Source organism: Lygodium microphyllum, chromosome 28 (genome assembly GCF_053477565.2).
Source record: "Lygodium microphyllum isolate KBCC chromosome 28, Lygodium_microphyllum_v1.1.10, whole genome shotgun sequence".
Lineage (NCBI taxonomy): Eukaryota > Viridiplantae > Streptophyta > Polypodiopsida > Schizaeales > Lygodiaceae > Lygodium > Lygodium microphyllum.
The window spans coordinates 90,560,455-90,582,379 of NC_141162.1; the positions used below are offsets into that span (position 1 = coordinate 90,560,455).

The 21,925-nt window shown below is 43.9% G+C and overlaps 1 protein-coding gene across 2 annotated transcripts in view; it reads left to right on the forward strand.

The window, feature by feature from the left end:
- The first annotated feature begins 1,365 nt into the window (after positions 1-1,365).
- The window catches only part of LOC148011748 (DNA polymerase delta subunit 1), a 70,608-nt gene continuing 50,048 nt past the window's right edge, over positions 1,366-21,925 (forward strand). The window contains exons 1-4 of one of the 2 annotated variants that reach the window (XM_087670076.1): positions 1,366-1,766; positions 2,339-2,449; positions 2,637-2,743; positions 2,870-3,029. In XM_087670076.1, coding sequence (XP_087526202.1) covers positions 1,511-1,766; positions 2,339-2,449; positions 2,637-2,743; positions 2,870-3,029 — 634 coding nt within the window. In that variant the 5' untranslated portion in view covers positions 1,366-1,510. The remainder of the gene's footprint in view (positions 1,767-2,338; positions 2,450-2,636; positions 2,744-2,869; positions 3,030-21,925) is intronic. The other variant, XM_087670075.1, reaches the window with a different exon arrangement.

The window sequence follows — 21,925 nt, forward strand, 5'->3', positions numbered from 1 at the left end:
ATGAATGAGTATAACTTTACTTTAAAATGCAGTGGAGACCTATTGCTTGAAGTCTAGGTCACTAGGAGGTTTGCCAGGGAGGTAAAAGTAAATGTTAGTAGATTGAAAATCAACATACCATTGTGTAATGCGTGCCAAAGAAATAGTAACTAAAGCTTGGAAACATGTTTTGCTAGCCATGGCTAGTTTAGGTCTATGACATTCATTGTAGGCATGTTGTTGCTTTTGGACCTCCTTCTCTACACTCAATAGCTCTTTGAAACCACCCTTAGCAATGGAACTTTAGTATAGCTCCATTGAGGAGCCATCCTTGGTCATTGTCCACTCGCCTGAAGCCTGCACAACATCGTCATTCACCTTCCTCTTCATTGGTTGCATGCATAGAGAGGAAGGGGGCCCCACATGTTATACCTCTTTTGATGAGAGTTAATGAAGAATAAAAATGCTACCCTTATAGGCCAATGGTCTCTTCTCTCATTCATCCCCCACCTTCAATCATTTTTTTGATCCCTTCAATGTTAGTGATTGAAACTTTGGCAAAACATTGAAATCTTAAGTAGCTTCCTATTAACCTTAGCCCCAACCACTTTGTCATCCTCTTAAAGACATGCATAATATCCATTCACGCACACCAGTAATAACAACAAAGCTTAATGTTTTTAAATAGAAAATAAAATGCAAGTCCCCCAAAGATGAAGACTAGCAAAAACAAAAAAGATGATGCTCTTAATTTTTGTGCCTACGTATAATTATCAACAAACAAGTATATCATATGTTGTAAAAACTTCCATTTTTGAGGAACAATTGACATCACACTATCAACCCATAGGCTTATTGTTTCGGCACAATGCTACTCCACTAATGAACTTGCATGACAATATCACACTCATTGACAGTGAGAATTGGGGTAAAAAACCCTATTTTGCTAAGAAATTTTATATATCATTTGCCTCACAAGCATACACTATAGCCTCAAACCTTGGTTTACCTCAATTAAAATGAAGACTATTATTAAAAATATCCCCTTCAAGTATTCACAATATTGACAATATGCAAGGAAGGAAGAAGTAGGGGTAGAATTGAACGTCATAAGTGGGAGCATGTAGACTCCCGATTTGGATCATTCTCAACCCTTACACCATTCTTCTTAGTATTGCTAAACAAATCTTAAGAGCCCTATTGATAATTTTACCGCAAAATCGTGGAAACCACTCGATTTTATGTAGACAAATCATGTTTCGTGGCAATGTTGAACCAATAAACTCACACAAAGTGATTCTTTCTCTTTCTATGAAAATGGGAGAAGGGCCCTCCCACTCGAGGACCTAAAACCTTACAATATACTACTGGCTGTCTTAATTGACCTTAGTCACCTTGTGCATAGGCGGCTGCCATAGTCTTTGGAGGTGAAATATTTCGTCTTCATCTTATTTGTACTACATAGGCTATGGCGGGAAAGTAGGTGCAAGCGCAGCAAAGCCAGAAGGGGAAGCAAGGGAGAAACAGAGCGATGGAGTCCAAGCGCAAAGCAGGAGCTCCTTTCAGCTCCTTCCCTCCCTCCAAGCGCGTTCAAGGCAACCTCCAGCCTCCCACCCTCCCTTCCGAGCCTCTCGATGAAGAAGAAGGCGACGTCGATGTCTTCCTCGAAGAGATCCTCCTGCGAGACGAGGAGCTCCGTGACTCTGGCATCGAAGGCCTTGCAGCCCGCCTTGCCAAGTGGAGGCGTCCATCCGTGGCGCTAGTCGATGAGAAATCACACAACATCAGTGAGCTTTCTAAGCCCTACCTAAGGCTCATAATGGCGTCAATTCAAACTGGGCCGGAGCGAAAGAGACAATTTCTTTTGTGGCAAATGCTCTTTAGATTGAGGCCATTTACAGTCGGTTGCCTTCGGTACTCTTTGATATGCCTATTGACAATCGGTTGCCTTCAGAACTCTTTGATATGCCTATTATTTTTAGCTCACTGTCCATGTTGTATGTTGATGGTTGCTCTGCTCAACAACTGTCCAAGATTACTCAGACAATTCGAAATTCTTGTCAAATTCGGACTATGTGATTAGCCGCTTCTTCTAACAATGCCTTTGGACCTCACTTCAATTGCACACAAGAAGTTGCATAATGTGTGTTTTTGCATTGCCTTTATTTTGAAGTAACCTGATTCACTCATTTTTCACACTGTTTATGAAAAACTCTGAGAAGATATTTGCTTCGTTGAGTTAGCCTTGAGATTTTTTCTGTGAATTTGTACTTCATGAGTAAGCCTGCCAATCTATTAGGTGATGCATTCATTGATGTTTGAACACTATAATTCACAAAATCCTACTTGTGTTTTCCAGTATTCCAGCAACTGGATATTGACTATATCATTGAGGAGAGTAATAAACAGCTCACACCTCAAAGAACAGGCCCAGTGGCAACTCTGCGGATGTTTGGGGTCTCAGCAGAAGGTAAACTCTGTCATGTGTGTTAATACTGATTTGTACAGGTGGTTTTGTGGGCATATTGGTTGATAAGTATTTGCCGTCTAAGTTCAGAGCCTGTTGCCCTAAAATAGTGGTTCAGCTGCCAAAAAAAAGTGCACATATCCACAGTGTTTCCGCATCTGTCCAATGTTTCTTGTTGGCAAACTTGCAGGATACAGCGTCTGCTGTCATGTGCATGGTTTCCAGCCATATTTTTATATCAGTTGTCTAGATGGCATGGGGCCCGATGACATACCAAAGCTCAAGCAGACATTAGAGGTCAGAAACTTTGTTATTAGTGGTTCTTTGTTCTGTCTTTCCTGATAGTGGATTAAAAAACAGCTTACAAGTTTTGATATGTTATGGCTTCTGTTTGAGTTGATTCATTTGCTTTGTTGAACATAGACAAAGATGCGGGAATCCAGCCGGAATAATAAGTCCCCTGTTTTTGTAACCAACATTGAGATTATGCAGAAGAAAAGTCTGATGTACTTTCAACAACAAAAGCATCGTCCCTTTTATAAAATCACAGTTGCACTTCCCACTATGGTAGCTACATGTAGAGGTAATATCTGAACCAAACATCATTTAATCTTGTCAGGGTTATTGGACAAGTCTTTATTCTAACCCTTAATGCTTCATACTACCTGAATAAAATGATTGTTGTCTAGGCACAAACTATTTTGCTCACATCTGCACACGAGTTTTGCTGTAAATTCATAGTCGTTTGGCCGCCTCATGTGTGTCAAGAGTTTGTTTACAACATTAAAAACAAAGGACAAAAGTATCAAGAGATCCATTCTTTCCATACCTTGCCAACAATCTATTTTGACGATGAATGCTAGACTTAAGATTACATTAAACTTTGTGTGCTGGCCATGCCTTTATGGACATATAGCTATCAAAGTTGCATTGTGCTTAGTATAGAGAATACCTTTGGTGCCTAATTTAACCTCTTCATGGAATTTAACTAGTTGCTTCAACTTTGGGATGAGTTCTTGATCTCTAGCTTTCCTATGTTTTTTGGTCCTTGCGAACTTAATGTTTTGCAATTGGCTACCTAGGATTGCAACAAACTTGAATAGGATGTTTGCATTAATGATGAGTGTTATAGTTGATGGGAAGCACTCACTGTCATCTTAGAAATGTTTGGGACAGAGGTGCATATGTGACAACAATACCATTGATAATCTTTCTAATATTATTGCTTATTTTGTTGGAGTAGGGAGCATCCAAAGATGCATTCCATGACATTTGGATTTGGGGCCTGTAGGTAAAGATATGAAGAGTTAGAAGTCTGTTGTCAATGGATTGAGATGAATCACCCCTTGATGTTCACTATTGCTTTGCCATCAATAGTCTACTATGCCTTAGTCTTAGACTATTATTTTACTAACAATGAAGGAGAGCTTTTCTTCAAGTGTATAAACAAGCCTTGCAAAACATAATTGTGCGAAACTAAAGTTTGCACAATGTGACATGCATATAAAGAAGGCTGAAGCCATTTTGTATGTGTCTGTAATAATCTCTTGTCATGCTAGCAAAGATGAGATGGATCTAACTTCTTGTTGTACTTACTAATAAGGCTTTAGGTTGATAAATTATTGATTTCTCAAAGACCCTTGGATGAATGCCATCTTGGGTGCCAAGGCTTGCAATGTAGCTTCTTGCTGACTTGCTTTGCAATGTTGCATCTAGTTCTATATTGGGGACAATTTAGGGTATTTTAGCTTTGTCTTTGGGTTCCTTCTCTAGTGGGCCATATTTGTTTGAGTAGCATTAGCTTTGCCAAGTGTTTAGGTTAGCAAAATTATCCATTTATGTGTACTTATAGACAATGTTTATGCATTATATAATAGTTTGCATTTCAACATTTTCACTTGGGGTCTTAGTTTAGCCTCTTGTTGTGTTGTCATCTTCATGCTTACTATTCTTGTTTTCCACTTGTAAGATTGTAGTCTACTAAATTCTTAGCTTGAGAGGATAAGAGAACCCAAAGGTATAAATGATCCTCTAAGATGTATATAACAAAGCACACTAGTAATATGGGTGTACACAAGGGTAATACGTGCCAATGACCATGCTACACAAGAACCTTGAGTGTAACCTTATATCCCCACACTTTGTGCATTGTTGGAGTACTTGGTACACCTTGTTGTTGTGTCTAGGACAATCACATGATGAATCTCAATTAATCCTCTAATGGTCTATGAACAGCCATAAGACCTCTTGTTTGTGCTTCTCGATCCATGTGCATGTTGTTTGGTTGTATTTTGCCTTTAATTTGTCTATAGAGAAGCGACGTTTGATCGCACTAGTTTGACTTGCCATGTCATGAGCTATTTGACGTAGTGGTTCAATGTATGACTTGTTGCCTCCCACATGTATGTGTAGATAGGATAACTAAGCAGGCCAAATGAACATTGGGGCTTAGTTGCATTGTGACCCTCTCTTAGTGACCCTATTAATAGAATGACCAATTAAGTGTTTGAGTGGGCAATGGCTTGGGCTCTCATTGTAACATTCTCGCCCGTGTAGAAATTTCCTTGCCTTGCCCTTCCCTCCCCTTTTAATTAGAAATAATAGAAAATTTTTAAAATATATTTCCCTTCTGTCGTCGCTGACAGGTGGGGGAGGGAAAAGAAGAGGGATGATATCGGGGAGGAGGAGACAAAACGGACGAAGGACTGGAGAGGGAAGGCGACGACTACGAAGGAGGATACGAACACGATGATGACATGGAAGTGGAGGAAGCAGGCGACGACTATGGTAGGGAGGTAGTTGAAGTGGATGATGACGTCAACTGCAGCGCCGCCATGCAAAACGGACGGGAGGTGGAGGCTTTGTCTCCCCTTCCCCCCCACGCTTGAGAGAGAGAGAGAGAGAGAGAGAGAGAGAGAGAGAGAGAGAGAGAGAGAGAGAGAGAGAGAGAGAGAGAGAGAGAGAGAGAGAGAGAGAGAGAGAGAGAGAGAGAGAGAGAGAGAGAGAGAGAGAGAGAGAGAGAGAGAGAGAGAGAGAGAGAGAGAGAGAGAGAGCGGTCCCTAACGTCGCCCAGTCCTATGCGACCTGCTACCGTCGCCTGTTTAGCCTGTGAATCGCGCCCCCTGCCGTCGCCCTAACCTGCGCCCTCTATTGCACGGCTCTGTTGATGCCCGACATCTGCTCGCCAGATCCGCCCGCTGGTCGCTGGTTCTACGCCAGCGAGCAGTGTCCTTCAAATTTGCCTCCTCGACGTCTGGCCTGTGCTTGACCCTTTGACGCCTGCCCCGTCGACGTTTGCCCTGTGCAGAGAACTCCGTCTGTGGTCGACTGCTCTGCGTCAACGTGCAGGACTGATGCAGCCGCGTTGAAGCCTCACCTGTGTCTGCCCCGTTACCGTGCGTCCCGGTTCATCTGCGCGTGTCTGTCTTGTTCTCCACAAGAGCCCCGTTGCAGTCCTGTTGTTGCAGCCGGGTGGTTCCTTGATTTTGCAGGTTTGCGGGACTTGCACGCAGAGAGAGAGAGAGAGAGAGAGAGAGAGAGAGAGAGAGAGAGAGAGAGAGAGAGAGAGGGAGGGAGGGAGGGAGGGAGGGAGGGAGGGAGGGAGGGAGGGAGGGAGGGAGCGAAAGCGAGAAGACAGCAGTATGGCTGGCCTGGATATGGATTTTCTAGACCAGACGGTGGCAGCCCTTGGCCCTGATTCCGATACAGAGGAGCTGGAGGATATGGTGCCATGCACGGCAAACGCTCCAAGCATACTTCTGACGAGCCAATGGGTCCTCAGGAACGTTCCTATGCGCAGGTTGCCTCTGATTCTGTGGATTCGCAGGAAATTGACTGGGAGCATTTGCTGGACTTTGCCAATACTCTGCTTGGCGATTATATCCAGCATAATAATGAAACTTTTTCTGATGCAGGAACGGATGATGTGTTGGAAGCCACGGTGGACCCGAAATCAGTCTTGCGGTCCTTCTCGGTGTTTTATGACCGTGAAGTTATACTTTTCTTCATTGGCAAGATCCCAGTGTTTTCACATATTCGCCAGTGGATGCACCATTTATTGCAACGGGAGTGTTTTGAGGAGATCTTCCTTGGACCTCGCGGCTTTTATGAGGTGCTGTTGAAATCGGAAACGCATCGAGCTGAGCTCCTGTCCAAGTTGCCACTATTCTTTGATCGCCGCTTGGTTCATGTTGTACCATGGCGCCCTATGGCCGACTTCCAGCGTCTGCTTCAACGAGAATGCCCGGTTTGGGTGGAAGTGGAAAATTGTCCGGCGGTCTATTGGCCATTGTTGAAGGATGCGATGGCGGTTGTGGGAACAGTGCTGGTTCCCCCAAGCCTCAGGGCTATGAACCGAAACCGTTTATGCATGTTATGGGACACGGCCAGGAAAAGGCCTGCGTGGCTTTGCCTCAATTGTTCTGGCATGCATCCTTTGCATTTTCGCTTGAAATGGGGCAACTTTGCCGGACATCGCTTTTCATGTGGTAAATTAGGGCATTTTATGGCCGAATGCCTGGAAAGGCAATCGTCTTCTGAAGATGCGCAGGTTGTGCTGCCCAAGGATGACATGGTGCTTGATGCCCTGACACAGGAGGCCCTTCAGTCACCTAATGTCATGGATAAAGGCAAACAACAAGTCCGGGGTTTGGATTCCCCTAGTACTGATTGGATTGAGACACGTAAAAAAAAAAAGGTAGAAAGTTGGATGCAGGCCTGGCGGATCCTGGGCCTAATGCTTCCCAGGATTCCGTGCGCACATATACGCGCAGGAAAAAAATGGTCACTTCACAGCAGGCTGCGCGTACTATGGCCCCGTCTGCCCCCCGTAATCAGTCTTCAAGGAAAGTCTATACAGACGGCCCCAAGGGCCCACCTGCTAAGTTGGCGTTTGATGCAAAAGATAATGTGATTACACCTTGGGATCGGCGTTATCCTCGCCCCACTCCCAAGGCACTGGATTTTCCTTCTACCTCTAAAGCAGGTTGCCAGAATTCGTTTGCAGTATTGGCTGATTTTCTGGATGAGGGTGTCCTGGATGCTCTCGCGGAAAAGGTGAAATCGAGGCAACAGGCCCCTCGTTCCTGACTTCCTTTTTTGAAGATATATGAAGATAGCCATGTGGAATGTGCGAGGCATTTGCTCTCGCCATAAGCAACATACCATGTGGACTGTCTTGCATGAGAACCAGTGGGATGTATTGTGTGCAGTTGAGCACAAAAGTCACGGTAAAGCAGGAAAAGTTGTGGATTGTTATGGATTCCGTCTGTTTTATGCAGGGACACATGCTACGCACTATTCGGGCGTGTTGATGATTGTCCATGAGAAATACCAGCCTGTTCTTGTTAAAAATGATGTGCAGGGCCGCTTTCTGGTAATCGAAGTCTTATTTGAAGGAGAGATTTTATGGTTGCTGGGCCTCTATGCTCCGAATGATCCCGCATCCCGACGGGATCTTTGGTCGACTTTGCAGGGCTCCATGTCACTTGGCCGAAGGGGGTTTTTGATGGGAGATTTCAATATGTGTGTTGACTCTTCTCAGTCCACTTCAGGGCATTTGGTAATGGATATGCTGGAAAGTCGGGTGTGGAATTCCTTTGCTTTGCACGTACTTAAGCAAGATCTTTGGTCGTGGCTTCACCCTTCTTTTTCAGGGTTTACTTTTCATTCTGCACAATATGCAACTACTTGGTCGCGGTTGGACAGAATGTATATCATGCAGGGGGATGATTTTCTTCCCGAGATGCTGGAAATGAAGGTCTTGCAGCAATATGCATTGTCGGACCATTTCCCCCTCCAGCTTGAGATGCGGGCACAATCTATTGCACCTTTTATGCAGTTGCTGGATAGGCTCCCTTTACGTTTCAACTCCTCTTATTTGAAGCATCCAATTTTTCAGGGCTATATGCAGCAATTGATTGAGAGGTTCTTATTGGACTTTGCCTCTGAGGGCTTGGCTTCATTTGCACGGCTGCTCTCTAATGTGCAGCGGGTTGCTCGGCAGTATGGGATTCGTCATGCCTCGCTTTGTCGCCGACGTCGACATGCAGCAGAGGACTTATTGGCTTTGGTCCGTTCCTTGCTCCTGGACTCCCTAGATGATGATTTTCTGCTGTCACTGGAGAGGCGTTTGACCCATCTTATTCAAGTGTTTCAGTTGAAATCTTATCAGCAGGTCAAGCTGCATAACTTGACTGACACATTGCAAGATAGTGCCTGCCAGTCTCATAAGTTCTTTCGCGCCTTGCATGCTTCTCCGGCTCGCGAAAATGACTCGACTCCAGTATTCGGAAGGTCGCATGGTCACTGATCTGCAGACCATTATCAATATGTGCAAAAATTGTTTTATGGATCTTCTTGGTTCTTCTCCCTCGCCTTCTAGCCAGGTTACGCATGCCCGCTCGGTCTTCTATCATCTGGTCCGCTAGCAGGTTCCATTTGATATGCAAGCCACTTTGGAGGCGGATATTTGCGAGGAGGTTATGGATGTTTTGTTGCACCTGCCTAAGGATAAAAGTCCTGGTTGGGATGGTCTCACTAATGAATTTTTTGAGAACTCGGCCACGCAATTGGTGAAGCCATTGGTGGTCATGTTTCAGCAGGTTTGGGGAACAGGGGTCATGCCTTCCTCATGGAAATAAGGCCTTATCAAACTGATTTCAAAGGTCCCTTCACCGTCAAAGTTGCAACACTGGAGACCAATTTCTTTGATAGGCTCGATGTATAAAATCTTCTCCAAAGTGCTGGCAAATCGGCTTCACAAGCACCTTCCAGCTATTGTGCATCCTCTCCAATATGGTTTCATTAAGGGCCGCAACATTCTGCATAATATCTTAAATGTGCAAATGGCTATTGACTATGCGCGGCACTCCAGTCAGGAAGTGGTATTGATTCAATTGGACCTGGAAAAGGCGTTTGACTGTGTGGATTGGTCTTTCATTGCAGATCTCATGTCTGCTATGGGCTTTGGTATCTGGATGTCCCGATTGATCTACACCATTAGTGCTGCGGCTTCTTCAAGAGTTATGCTCAATGGTGGGGTTACAGAGCCATTTGTCCTTGCACGCTCGGTCAGACAGGGTTGCCCTTTGAGTCCTCTCTTCTTTGCCCTGGCGACTCACCCGGTCCTTTCAATGTTATCCTCCATGGCGGCTTCTGCTCAGCTGGCAGGGTTGTCTCTTCCTTTGGGGCAGCACTTCATTAGCCAATCTTTGGCTGAAGACACCTTTATGATTTTGCAGGCGGACAGGGACAACATTCGAAAGGCATTAGATGTTTGGACGCTCTTTGGTCAGGCCTCTGGTCTTCGCATCAATGCCTTTAAGTCGGCCATTCTCAGTTGCACGGAGCCTGATTTACAGTCATTAGGCTGGCAGGGCCAGGTGGTTTCCTGTGGCTCCATTGTCAGGCATCTTAGCTATCCATTGGGGGTGGATGTACGGCCAAAGGACCTGCTGGAGTGGATTTCACAAAAACTGGCAGCGAAGTTTATGTATTGGAAGTCGCAAGCCTGGCCATTCCATGTCCGCCTCAAAGTGGCTCAGACAATTATGCTACCAATGCTAACGTATTTCCTGCCATTACTGCCATGGACGCCTACTACTTTGAAGGCTCTCACTTATCCCATTCGTTTCATGCTATGGAAGAAGGATTCATTGCAGGCAGGCATTTCCTGGATTTCATGGTTACATGTATGTATCCCTAAGCGCATGGGTGGTGGAGCTATTTTGGATGCAGAAACTCATATGCTGGCTCTTCGTTGGTCTCTTTTTCGTGCCATGTGTGTGGATCATCACCCGTGGACCATCATAGCCCGTTATTTTTTTGAGGGCAGCGGGCTCCGCCATGGTAACACACGGCTTCGGGCCTCTTGGTGGCATGTCCTTAATGCTGACTCTCGATTTTCCAGTCCCTCTTTCTCTTTGTTACTGCACTTGGTCGGCTCTTGGAAAGTGGTGCTTCAAAAGGCCCGTTGGCATCCAGTAGGGGACTGCTTGCAGACTAACTCCTTTCAGCTGGAATTGTTGGCAGTGTCCAGATTACTTTCATGGGAAGATAAACATAAGCTCAGACCAAGATTTAACCTCATGGCCCGTTTGGGTGTGACTTCGATTGCGGATGCTACCCTTGCCACTCGCAATGTCCTCGCATCGTTTCGGACTGCTAGGAGACTTTTCAGGATCCTGCGCGGATACCGTGATTTATGGGGGAAGCTTTCGTCGGAGCTTCAGGGTAGGCAACCCTTTCCTGCCGTGGCTGTGGATCGCCCTTGGCAAGATTGGGACCTTGCAGGCCGGTTGAGTCTGGAAAAGGCCTCTACTAATCAGGTGTATCATCTTCTCATTCAAGATCACCAATGGCTGGGTGTGAAAGCTAATACTGTTTGGGGACTGCGGAAATCGCTGTCATGGTGGCAGGCAACGCTGATGGAGGGCTGGCGGAATAAGGCACCTTTCAAATGCAAGGTCTTTCTTTGGCGGGTAATGATTGGTGGTCTTCCTCTTGCCTCGGCCCTTTCCAAGCGTCGAATCTCGAATGGCAATTGTTTCTTCTGTACCACTACGGCGGAATCGGCCCGACATCGTTTTCTTTCTTGCTCGCTCGCCAAGAATATCTGGTCACTCTTGTCGCAAATCTGGCGCGCAGTGGTGGGGTCCTCACTAACTCCTTTCAATTGGGTTTTTGTGCGCGCAAAGTATCCCACACCGCCACAGTTACATATGAAGATCTTATTTCACTTTTTCAGATACTGGGGATGTTGGCACATTTGGACCACGCGCAATGCTTTTCTCTTTGATTCGGTCTCTAATGTACCAAGACATATTGCAAGGCTTAAAGGGCTCTTGCATTGGCAGCTAGATCTCATCAGGCACTCCGACTTGCTCCCTCGGGAGGATTTGCATTCTTGGCATATGGCAATTGCCTTTGGGTCCTTGCCATGATTGGTGTAACCTTTTTAGTGCATTAGTACGGGGATTTCCCACACGTTGGCCTAGGGCCCTCGTGTCTCTTGTACTCATGTAATCATGTAATCTTGTACCTTTTTTCCGTAATTAATACAATTACCTTTTACGAAAAAGAGAGAGAGAGAGAGAGAGAGAGAGAGAGAGAGAGAGAGAGTCTTTTTTGAAGTATCTATTTCTTTTCCCCTCCTTAGAGAGTGGCCACACGGGTTTTTCTTTTCCTTCTTTCGAAAGTTTATTTCCTTTCTTGTGAGATTGTTCTGCATCTTGCAAGCTCATCTTTTTTCCAATTGGCCCCGCTAATCGAGTACAAGGCGTAGAAGTCTTGTGCGATTCGCATTTAAGGGAGACGAAGATCGAGAATGGTCCCCAAGCGGAAAATGTCGCGCGTGGATGGCAATCCCACAACAAGCAATGAAGCCTTGGGCAAGGGCACCACTGCCAATCCCACTGCGATATCGGTCGTAAGTAACGAGTTTCTAATTTAATAAGATGCTTGCTTTGATTTCCCCATGAGTTATGTTAGATTTCGTACTATGCCGCGCTAGAATAGGTCATTGAAAAGAATAAATCTCATCTCAAATATTTGAAAATGAAGTTTATGAAGTGCTTGTATCAAGGGAAGTTAATTACATCTAGTTGCTATGCGACGAATCTATGCATAGCATAAGCAGCATATAAGACTCTAAAGTATTAAGCATCGATGAGCCTTCGATTAATCTTCGGCTAGGACAATATTGTTTAGGGTTCGTAAGGTTACCCTAAGGGTTATGCACATAGACGGTACATGCATGGGAAAGATTATATGAAACTTACATCGATGGTATACCTTGCATTAAAGTCTTGCATCCATTCTATGAAGGTTTCGCATAAAATAACAGTCAAGGAGTTATTTTGTGTTGCCAAACCATGAGTTGATTACAACTCGCACAATAATTCAGGGATTATTACATTGGAAGATAGTCTTGCATCGTTACTAATTTGTCTCGCATTCTTTGCCTTAGGGGGAAGGAAGATAAAGTCAAGTTAAAAATTTTGCATAGTATCACTCTTTGATCCCAAGGGGGAGAGCAAATATGCGATGAAAATGTTATCGCGTCTACTCTTGCAATGTTTGGAAAAGAATACCATTGCTTTTGTTGGTTGATCAAACAACATTTTAAATGCTTTTGCATTAAACTAATTGTTGGATTGTGGTTTTGGATGATTATTCCAAGTGCTTGTGATTGATGCTAAATGTATGGTAGAGGTCTGTGATGACAAGTTGCCATGGAAATAAATGAATGTTTTTTGAAACATGATATTTGGCTTGAATGCCTTGTTTGGGCTTGATTCTTAAATGATTTAATTAAGGAAATGATATTTTGTACGGGTGGATTATCTCCAAGATCGCATTGTGGATTAACTCGAGAAGGGTATTGCTTGATTCACGGGCCGAATGTCGAGTGGTGAAAGGCCAACCACGGAAATTGTGTCTCTCCTAGGTTGCTTGTGGATTAGGTGGAGCTTTGGACGCCCCTTGCCCGTCCGGACCGGAGTTGAAGACTATTGTGAGCCCAATGTTTGTGGCATTGGAAGATCCTATTCTAGATAATGGATGGAAATTATGGTGCCATGTGATTTGGACCAGGTATTTTTGCAGGGCAGAAGGGATATGTAATTTCTCTTATATGGGCAGGAGACAAAGATTAACTTGAAGATAAGTTAAAGAACTTGTTTGTCAAAAGAACTGTTTGCTTTGTATTCGTGTCGTGCCATAAATTACGCGAACGAATCTTGTTTTCTAAAAGGCTTAATTAAGGAAGCTGATTTTAAATGTCACACATAAATGTGATAGGACTTAGTAATTAAATAAGTAAAGAACGTTTGTTGAGGGAAGCAGATGGGCGGAACCCTTGATGGGTTTGTCTTACGATAGGGTGGTCCCAGAGAAGTGGGAGGCTTCTCACAAGGTTTTACCAACGACCGACCTTAGCGATTGTTAGGTTAGAATCTCGATTTATGCCGTTTTAGAGAACCGGAATGGGACTATGTCCTACGGGTAGAGAGGTTGAGCGGCGCTTCTCTCTCGTTTCCCATTCTCTTTGAACCAAGTGCGGCATGGGTTTGCTTCGGCTTGGATATCTTTGCGTAAGTAGGATGCCTAGGACTCGACGTTAGAATGCTATTAGGAGACCTTGACCACTAGGAACCCAAATTTCAGGTCGATCTTAGTGGGTTCGGCCGTGAACATTCCGTTGCGAGCCAGACTCAAGAAACCCTAGGCGATAAACCTCGGAACATTTCATGGGAGTGCCGGGCAGCAACGCTTTGATCCGTTTCTTGATGAACCGCTACAGCGTGCTTGGACAGTCGATAGGCGGCGGGCACGTTACACTCATGAACATACCATGTGGACATAGGTGTCCAACCAAGTGATGCACTTAGCAAGCCTTGAATCCCTAACCTTGTGATTATGAACCTAAGTTTTAATTGCTAGGTGATCACCTTGGGTTGAATATGAGATTTAAAAGAGGTTCCTCAAGCTTGTCTTTCAGATGCATTAACATTGAGACATAATTAAAAGTAAGATCTTAGTCACAAGAATGATTCCAAAGGTCAATGGAAGTTGTGCATAGTTGGTCAAATAGGCTTGGTTGCTCTCACCTTCCTTGTATAGGAGAAAGTGTCGTGAGGAGAATTCTTTAGGGTTTGCAAAGAAAACACAAAAATGTGTAGGAACTTGTTTGAATCAATTGAACTCAAAGAGAATGAAACCAGCCTTCCTTCTTGGAATGGGTGGTGATAACCTGATTTAAGCGTTAATTACAGCAATAAATAAATACACATAAAATGAAATACACACTTTATCATAACGTTCTTGGACAGTAGACTCCTTGTTAGCCCCAAAATTGGCGCTCCTTGCGGTATTTCTTTAACTTTCATTCAGTTGGAAGGAGTACAATTTGAGATTCTTCAATCTCTTGCTAACCAATTGCTCTTGCTGTCATAAATGACCAGCAAGCCTTTTGGGTCATTTGCCCCTTGATTCACCTAGGACTTCTTCTCCAATTTGACCCTTGGCTAGCCAAATGCTGCCCCAAATCAATTTGGGATGGACTGGTTCTTGAAATCCCTTGATAATCTTTAATTATCAGCTGTTGATTTCAGTCCCTTGAGCTGTTAGCAGAGTATTTGTCAGCTCATGTGTGAGTCTGAGCTTGATCTGGGCTGGGCATTTTTATTAGGTATTTTAGGTATTTTTTTGGTGTGGCATTTTATGCCAGTGGAGCATTTTTATGCACCAGTCGGCCAGCATTAATGCTGTCCGACCAGCATTATTGCTCCCCACTTTTTTAGCCTATTTATACTCAGTGCTCCTCCTCAATCAGTATCATCATCACCTTCACCATCAGCAGACTTTGTGGAGAGAGGAGCCAGTGCCAGTGCCAGTGCCCACGCAGCCAGTGACTCACTGTTGTATGCGACTGTCTCGTGTTCAGATATATGGATTCCATTTCCCGTGCATACTTCTGAGTTCTCATCTGTATCGTGTTCTTTTCTTTTCTCTTTTTGTCTTGTGTTTCAGCAGTTTATTTCAGCACATGTTTATGCTTCCACCGCTGCTCCACTTCTGACATGGTATCAGTTTTCAGGATTTGTGTTCTTGTTGTGTTTTCTTGCTGATTTCAGGACTGTTTTATACCCTTGCTGATCAGACGACTGCTGTAGCAGCCAGGCGACCTGTTTTGGGGCTGTTTTCAGCCTGCGTTTTTTGCAGTTTTGCCATCGCCTGCTGCCTACGCACCCCCTACTGCCTGCATTTTTCATCTGCAGCTGCTGGCGACAGTTTTCTACCTGTTTTTCTGTAGTCTACAGCCTGCGTTTTGCTGATTCTGCATCTCTCGTGGCTGGATGACTGTTAATTCAGGCCGTTTTTGCTGTTTTTGGCAGTTTTCGACTGATTTTTTGACTTTCTGCAGCAGATTTTGTCTTCTATTGATTAGATTTTGGGTTATATTGCATGTGAACTCTCATTTTCTGCAGTCTGTGCTTGTGTTTTGGCTGTGTTTCCTCTCTAAATTCCATCTCTTCTCTACTTCTCTTCTTATCCTCTCCATATGGCTCCTACGTGCACTTCCATTGATGATAAGTTACATGGACCTGATTATCTCACATGGAGTGCTGTCATGAAAGCTTGGTTTGTGCAGAAGCGGTTATGGTACATCGTCTGTGGAGCTACTCCTCGTTCTCTCCGTCCTTTTCCTCTTCTTGAAGACTTTGATGAGGAGAACCATGAGGAAGCAGTGCTCACATGGGACTCGGACGATGCCCGTGTTTACTCGGCGTTGCTTCGGTGTATTTCTAAAGTGGTCTTACCGGCGGTTACCTCCTGTAGGACATCTCCTAAAGTATGGCAGAAGTTGGAGCAGATGTACGAGGCACCTTCCACCATGCGGGCAGTCACACTTTATGGCCAGCTCCAACAAATAAAGTTTGAGCCGAAAGATACTATTCAGTCTTTTCTTCTTTGTGTTACGCAGGTATAGGACCAGCTTCGGCACATGCAATCTGCTCTTTCCGAGGCGCATCTCGTCGGGACGGTCCTCTACAAGCTCCCCCCGGAGTTTGATGGAGTGGCCAATGCTTTGCGGGCGCAGACATCATCGACTCCTATCAGTTTTACACATATGACCTCGATGCTTCTTGAGCATGAGACATCCTTGAGATTACAGCGGCGGCTTTCGGCACATTATGGAGGCGAGACTTATGTAGCTTCAGAGAGGTGACGGGAAGAAGAAGTCGAAGGCCCAGTGTTACGACTGTGGTAAGAAGGGACATTTGCGGAAGGATTGCAAGAAGTTAGCGGCTTCCAGGAAGAAGGAGCAGAAGAAGCGGGATGTTGACTCTACCGATGAGTCCTCTCCTTCATCCGACTCCGACTCAGATCCTCCGCCCAAGGTGACGTCCAAGGCGCGGAAGGGATCCTCTTCTTCGGATCGCGGGAAGGGCTTGGTGGCCCCTTCCTCGGCTGCTTTCTAGTGGTGGTGATGAGGTCATCCCTCACGACTCTCTTGTGCCAGAGAGGGAGTGTGAGCGGGTGTTCAGATGGGGCAGCCGCGCCTCATCTATACTTTCATACAGGTGCACAGGTTCCAGAGAGGGACGTCCCTGACGCATCGACTTCAGTCTGGCGGAATCAAATCCTAGCGCTGGGATTGACATCCAGGTTCATGATGAGCTGGTTATCTGACAGAGAGCGGGAGGCTTTCGTCTGGAGCTCACATGAGGGGACACTTTGGCGGTCTGGCCAAAGGCGGGGAATCCATGGTCACCTATGTTCAGGGGCATTTTTGACAGGATGGTCTTGTACGCTATTGCGAGACATTGGTGATGGACATAGAGACATGCTATGAGCTTCTCTATTTTTAGGTGTTTGGTACGATCGACATCGACATCAGGTTCTCTTCGAGGCACCTTGGTGGTGGCTTGATCACCCACTGCTTGGGTATCCATGGTTCTACTTGGTGGTTCTATGTTGTATAGTTTCTGATCCCTTTTCATTGTACTATTGTATTGTATCAGATCACTCATGATCTGAGAGAGGGTGTTAGCAGAGTATTTGTCAGCTCATGTGTGAGTCTAAGCTTGATCTGGGCTGGGCATTTTTATTAGGTATTTTAGGTATTTTTTTGGTGTGGCATTTTATGCTAGTGGAGCATTTTTATGCACCAGTCGGCCAGCATTAATGCTGTCCGACCAGCATTAATGCTGTCCGACCAGCATTATTGCTCCCCACTTTTTTAGCCTATTTATACTCAGTGCTCCTCCTCAGTCAGTATCATCATCACCTTCATCATCAACAGACTTTGTGGAGAGAGGAGCCAGTGCCAGTGCCAGTGCCCACGCAGCCAGTGACTCACTGTTGTATACGGCTGTCTCGTGTTCAAATATATGGATTCCATTTCCCGTGCATACATCTGAGTACTCATCTGTATCGTGTTCTTTTCTTTTCTCTTTTTGTCTTGTGTTTCAGCAGTTTATTTCAGCACATGTTTATGCTTCCACTGCTGCTCCACTTCTGACTTGAGCCTTCAATCTCTGGCACGGATTCCAAGGTGGTTGGTAAACCCCAATTTCTGCTGTAAATTAGGGTTTACTGCAGAAATTACAGATCAGCCCACCAAAAATGGCTGAAATCTCCTCCAAATGGCTGAGAATGGCTGAGCATAGGCTGAAGGAGATGAGAGAACGCTGTAAAGAGAGAAAATTCTGAGATTTGTCGTGAAGAACTGATCAAAATCAGCTGCTGCCCTGTTGTATTGGCCCCAAATGGATGCACCAACAACAATAGGAGCATCAAGGAATGTGATCTTCAGGAGAAAGTGCATCAGCAGCAATTGCCAGCTTCCCAAGGTCAAGAATATGCAATCTCCATCACCAAAATAGTCTCCAATGGTTGGGAAATGGCCCCAAAAGCTGGCAGCAACAGTCCAACACCTCTTCCCAACAGCTCCAAAATGAAAAAACGAGATTTCCCTCTCCCTTCAGCCCTATTTAGCCTTTCCCCCACTTGCATGGGAAAGTTTTGCCAAGTGGCAGCTTTCTTAATCCATTTTCAGCAAATTTCAGCCATTTAATTAAATTTCAGAATTAATTAATTCTGAAAATTATTTCAGCCCTTAATCTATACCCAAAAAATTGACCTTGCCCATCCAAAAACTAATTGGCTAGGCCATTTGGAACCCAAAGTGGTTCCATGCATTAATTGACCCTTAGACAAGCATTAATCCATTAATTAATGCTTAGTCCCTAGTGTCACCACTGACATTTAATGGCCAATTAATGGTCCTAGGGGCAAACTGACACCAAAATTCACCTAGAATCTAACAAGTGTAACCTCTTACAACTTTTGCCTTCGACACCCATCTTTTTCACAGGGTCCTTCAGCCTTCAACTGTGAAAAAGTAGCTTGCACCTCACATGTGCAACAGATGTGTATCTTTTAATTGCACATTTGATTAATCCTTTAATCAAATGTCAATTAAACATAAGCAAAGCATCAAATTTTCACATCCTCGTGACAGAGAAACTCAAAAAACACAAAACAGAATAGTGTAAAGTGAAGGAATAGCTCAGTGAACTGAATAATATAATATATGTCCAAAGAGTAGAAGAAAACCCAAACCATTGTCTTTTAAGGAGCTATTGAGCAAAGGTAGTTAAAGGAGACATCTTGAAGTAGCGCACCATCAAAGCTTGAATAAGAGGATGCCATTGCAATTGCGTAGGATGAAAGCGCAGTTGTAGTAGTCATGAAAGAGTAAATAGTAGCAAATGCAGCCTTCGGAGGAGAAAATATAGCTATCTATAAAACTTTGGGAAGTGGGCGGCTGCAAAATCTAATGAAATTGTAGCTTGCACATTGTTTGAATGATGACCTTAGCCAAGGCTGTGTGAACAATTGTCAATAGCAAAATGCAGTTGATTAGATGTTGAAAATATTGGAAAGGGGTTGGAAATAAGTTGCTTACAATTGGAAGATTACATCGCAACATGGCACTAGTTGGATGGTTTGTTTTGCAATGCATGGATGAGAGGTCAATATGAACCAATTGAAGTATGCTTTCAATACAATGTTGGGCTTGTTATGGGAATGGGTTTTGATGGTGCTTGCCCAATTGACACGCTCCACAAACATCCTTAAGCTAATCTTAGGAAAAACATACTATCAACAATCTTATGTTGCAATAACTTATAAAGAGTATCATATGAGATGTATCCAAAACATAGTGCTATGAATGCTCCAAATCAAAGGGGTCTTGAGTCATTGAGTGTGTGCACCTTATGAAACTTCTTAGAAGTAGGCCGTGGATAAGAACTCAGTCATATTATAGAGGCCATTTGGATGAGCAATACCACAAGCTATGATCAAACTTGTAAACTAGAGTAGACATGGAATAGGAAGAGATCATGGGAAAATGGGAACTAAGACCCAAGGGGAGCAAAAATGTGAGGTGAAATGACTTTTACACTATAAAATACATATACATTTAGTAATATTCATTCATATATTTACTAAGGCTCTTCAAGAGAAACATGTGCGACTTGCAAAATATGATAGTCTATTTTATAGATGATACATTGAAATGGCACATAAGATCCATTTAGATGATAATATAAGATCAAACTAGATGAAGAGTCAAATAGCATCAAGATAGCCCAAAGGGGCACAAGCTATATGATAGAGTCTATTTTGTTTATGGGGATGGAGAGAGAGAGAGAGAGAGAGAGAGAGAGAGAGAGAGAGAGAGGTCTTTCTTTGGAGATTGTTGATTAGCAGACTTGTCCTTGCCTTAGTTCTTTTAAAGCGCCAAGTCTTAAATGGCAATTGTTTCTTTTGCATTACTAGTGTGGAATCCTTTTGTCACATATTTATTTCTTGCCCTATGGCCAATAAAATTTGGACTTGATTTTGGGTTTGCTGGCATATTTGGGTCACTCGCAATGCATTCATCTTTGAAGCCGCCTTGGGTATCCATCGTCATTTTGCGAAGCTAAAGAGACTTTTTAAGTGATAGTTTGACCTTATATAACATGTTGATATCTTGATCAAAGATGACCTATTTTCTTGGCATTGGGTGGACTCCTTTGTGACCTTGCCTTGACTTTTGTACTCTTGTATTTCTTTTGTACTTGTCTAAATTAAAAACTCATTAGAAGTTATAAATTAAAGTAATAAATTAAATAGGTGATAGGTGATTGGAATTAGACATTAACCATGTAAAACATATGTGCTAAGTCCTTTTTGTGACATATGTATTAAACTATTTGTACTTTTAAAAATTTCTTTTTCTTAAGATTTTGAAAGAAGTCATATTTTTTGTGGGGGTTTGTAGCACCTCCCATGGCCTTTGCATTGAGCTCGAGAGCCATACTTGAGTTTAGGGGCCCTTGGTCATGTGTATTGTGCCTTTGAGCCACGTTGGCTTTTGATTAGTCTTGAAGTCATGCACATACACCTCTATATTATGCCCCTTGTCACATGCATAATGCCTTTGAGCCACCTTGGCTTTTGATTATCCTTTGAGCCATGCACACACACCTTTGAATTATGCTGCACTTATGGGTGTGTAAGGTTGAGAGAGACCATGCCATGTTTCAACTCCAGTTATAGATATCTTTATACTTATCTCTTAAACAAAATCTGTTATATACAATTAAGCACTATCTTTATTGAGTTAAGGTCTTTCAATGCTTTCTTTCTTGATATTTCGGGTCACGGGTTTAGTCACCCATGACCTGAAGGGATGTTTATCACCTTCGTGTGTGAACATTATTGTTTGTACAAGTATGTGTTTAGGTGTGAATATCTTTTGCACCACCTAGCATTAAATAAGGGTCAAGTTTTTAGGTCCATACTTAAACTTATATCGAGACCCCTCATTTGTATTTGTATTTACATCTCAGCGCATAAAAGACAGCACAGAGCATACAGACTCTCCAAGGTCAATCATTGAAAGAGGGCCAGCATCCTGGACACAAGTCAAACGGGGTCTCAAGACAGTATGCAGCCTCAGCAAAGCGGAAGACTGACATACGGCTGTAGAATCAACCATAAAGCGCATTGAACACGCATCAAGAGGCGTGAGAGGTGTCTGCGTCTCATAAAAGACAGCATGATGGTTGCCTAGAATCTGCTGGGCATCTAAATCCCAAAACATGTAAGCTGTAAAGTCACCATCTCCATAACCAAGGAGTATGCATTTGCGTGACATAGGCTCATGTGGCATACTGACAGATGCCTGGCAGCCAAACATCCTCAAGTGATTATAGGAGAGTCTCATGCCACTCCATGCCTCATGTGGAGTAATAACATCCAAAGAGAAACACGACGTCCGATTAACCAAGTAGATTGCCATCATAAGGGCCTATCAGGTATATGCCAATACCGTGGGCATAAGAAATCAATGCCATATTGCTGACAAGAGATTAGTAAGCTAGGAGAGATAGCATGACTCTCATAATCCATTTGCAAGCATCTAGGCCTGTTACCAACAGAATCCATAAACCTGTCAAGTATAGTTGCGGCATCCTCAATCCGTACCAAAGGGTAAGCCCAAACACGGTGGGTAGCATGATCTATGAAGGTCACAAAATATGATGCTCCACCAAGTGACTGGGAAGGCATAGGTTCATATATTGCAACATGGACTAGATCTAGAGGAGCATGCCTCACACGATCTCCATAAGCCAAAGAGGCTCTGCACGAACCATGAGTACAATGAGGGCAAGTAGCATGGGGAAGAGCAGGCAATAAGTCCATATCACATAAAGCATCCATCTTAGTGTGTCATACATAGCCTAGGCGACAATGCCATAACAATGCATGTGGTATCTGCGTAACTGCAACCATAGAATCTCCCACATGAGAGACATGCACTACATAATCACTGCCATATCTAGCATCTCTGGCCAATACCAAGCGACCACGATGGATTTTCCATGAAATATCCCCAAGAGAGACATAATATCT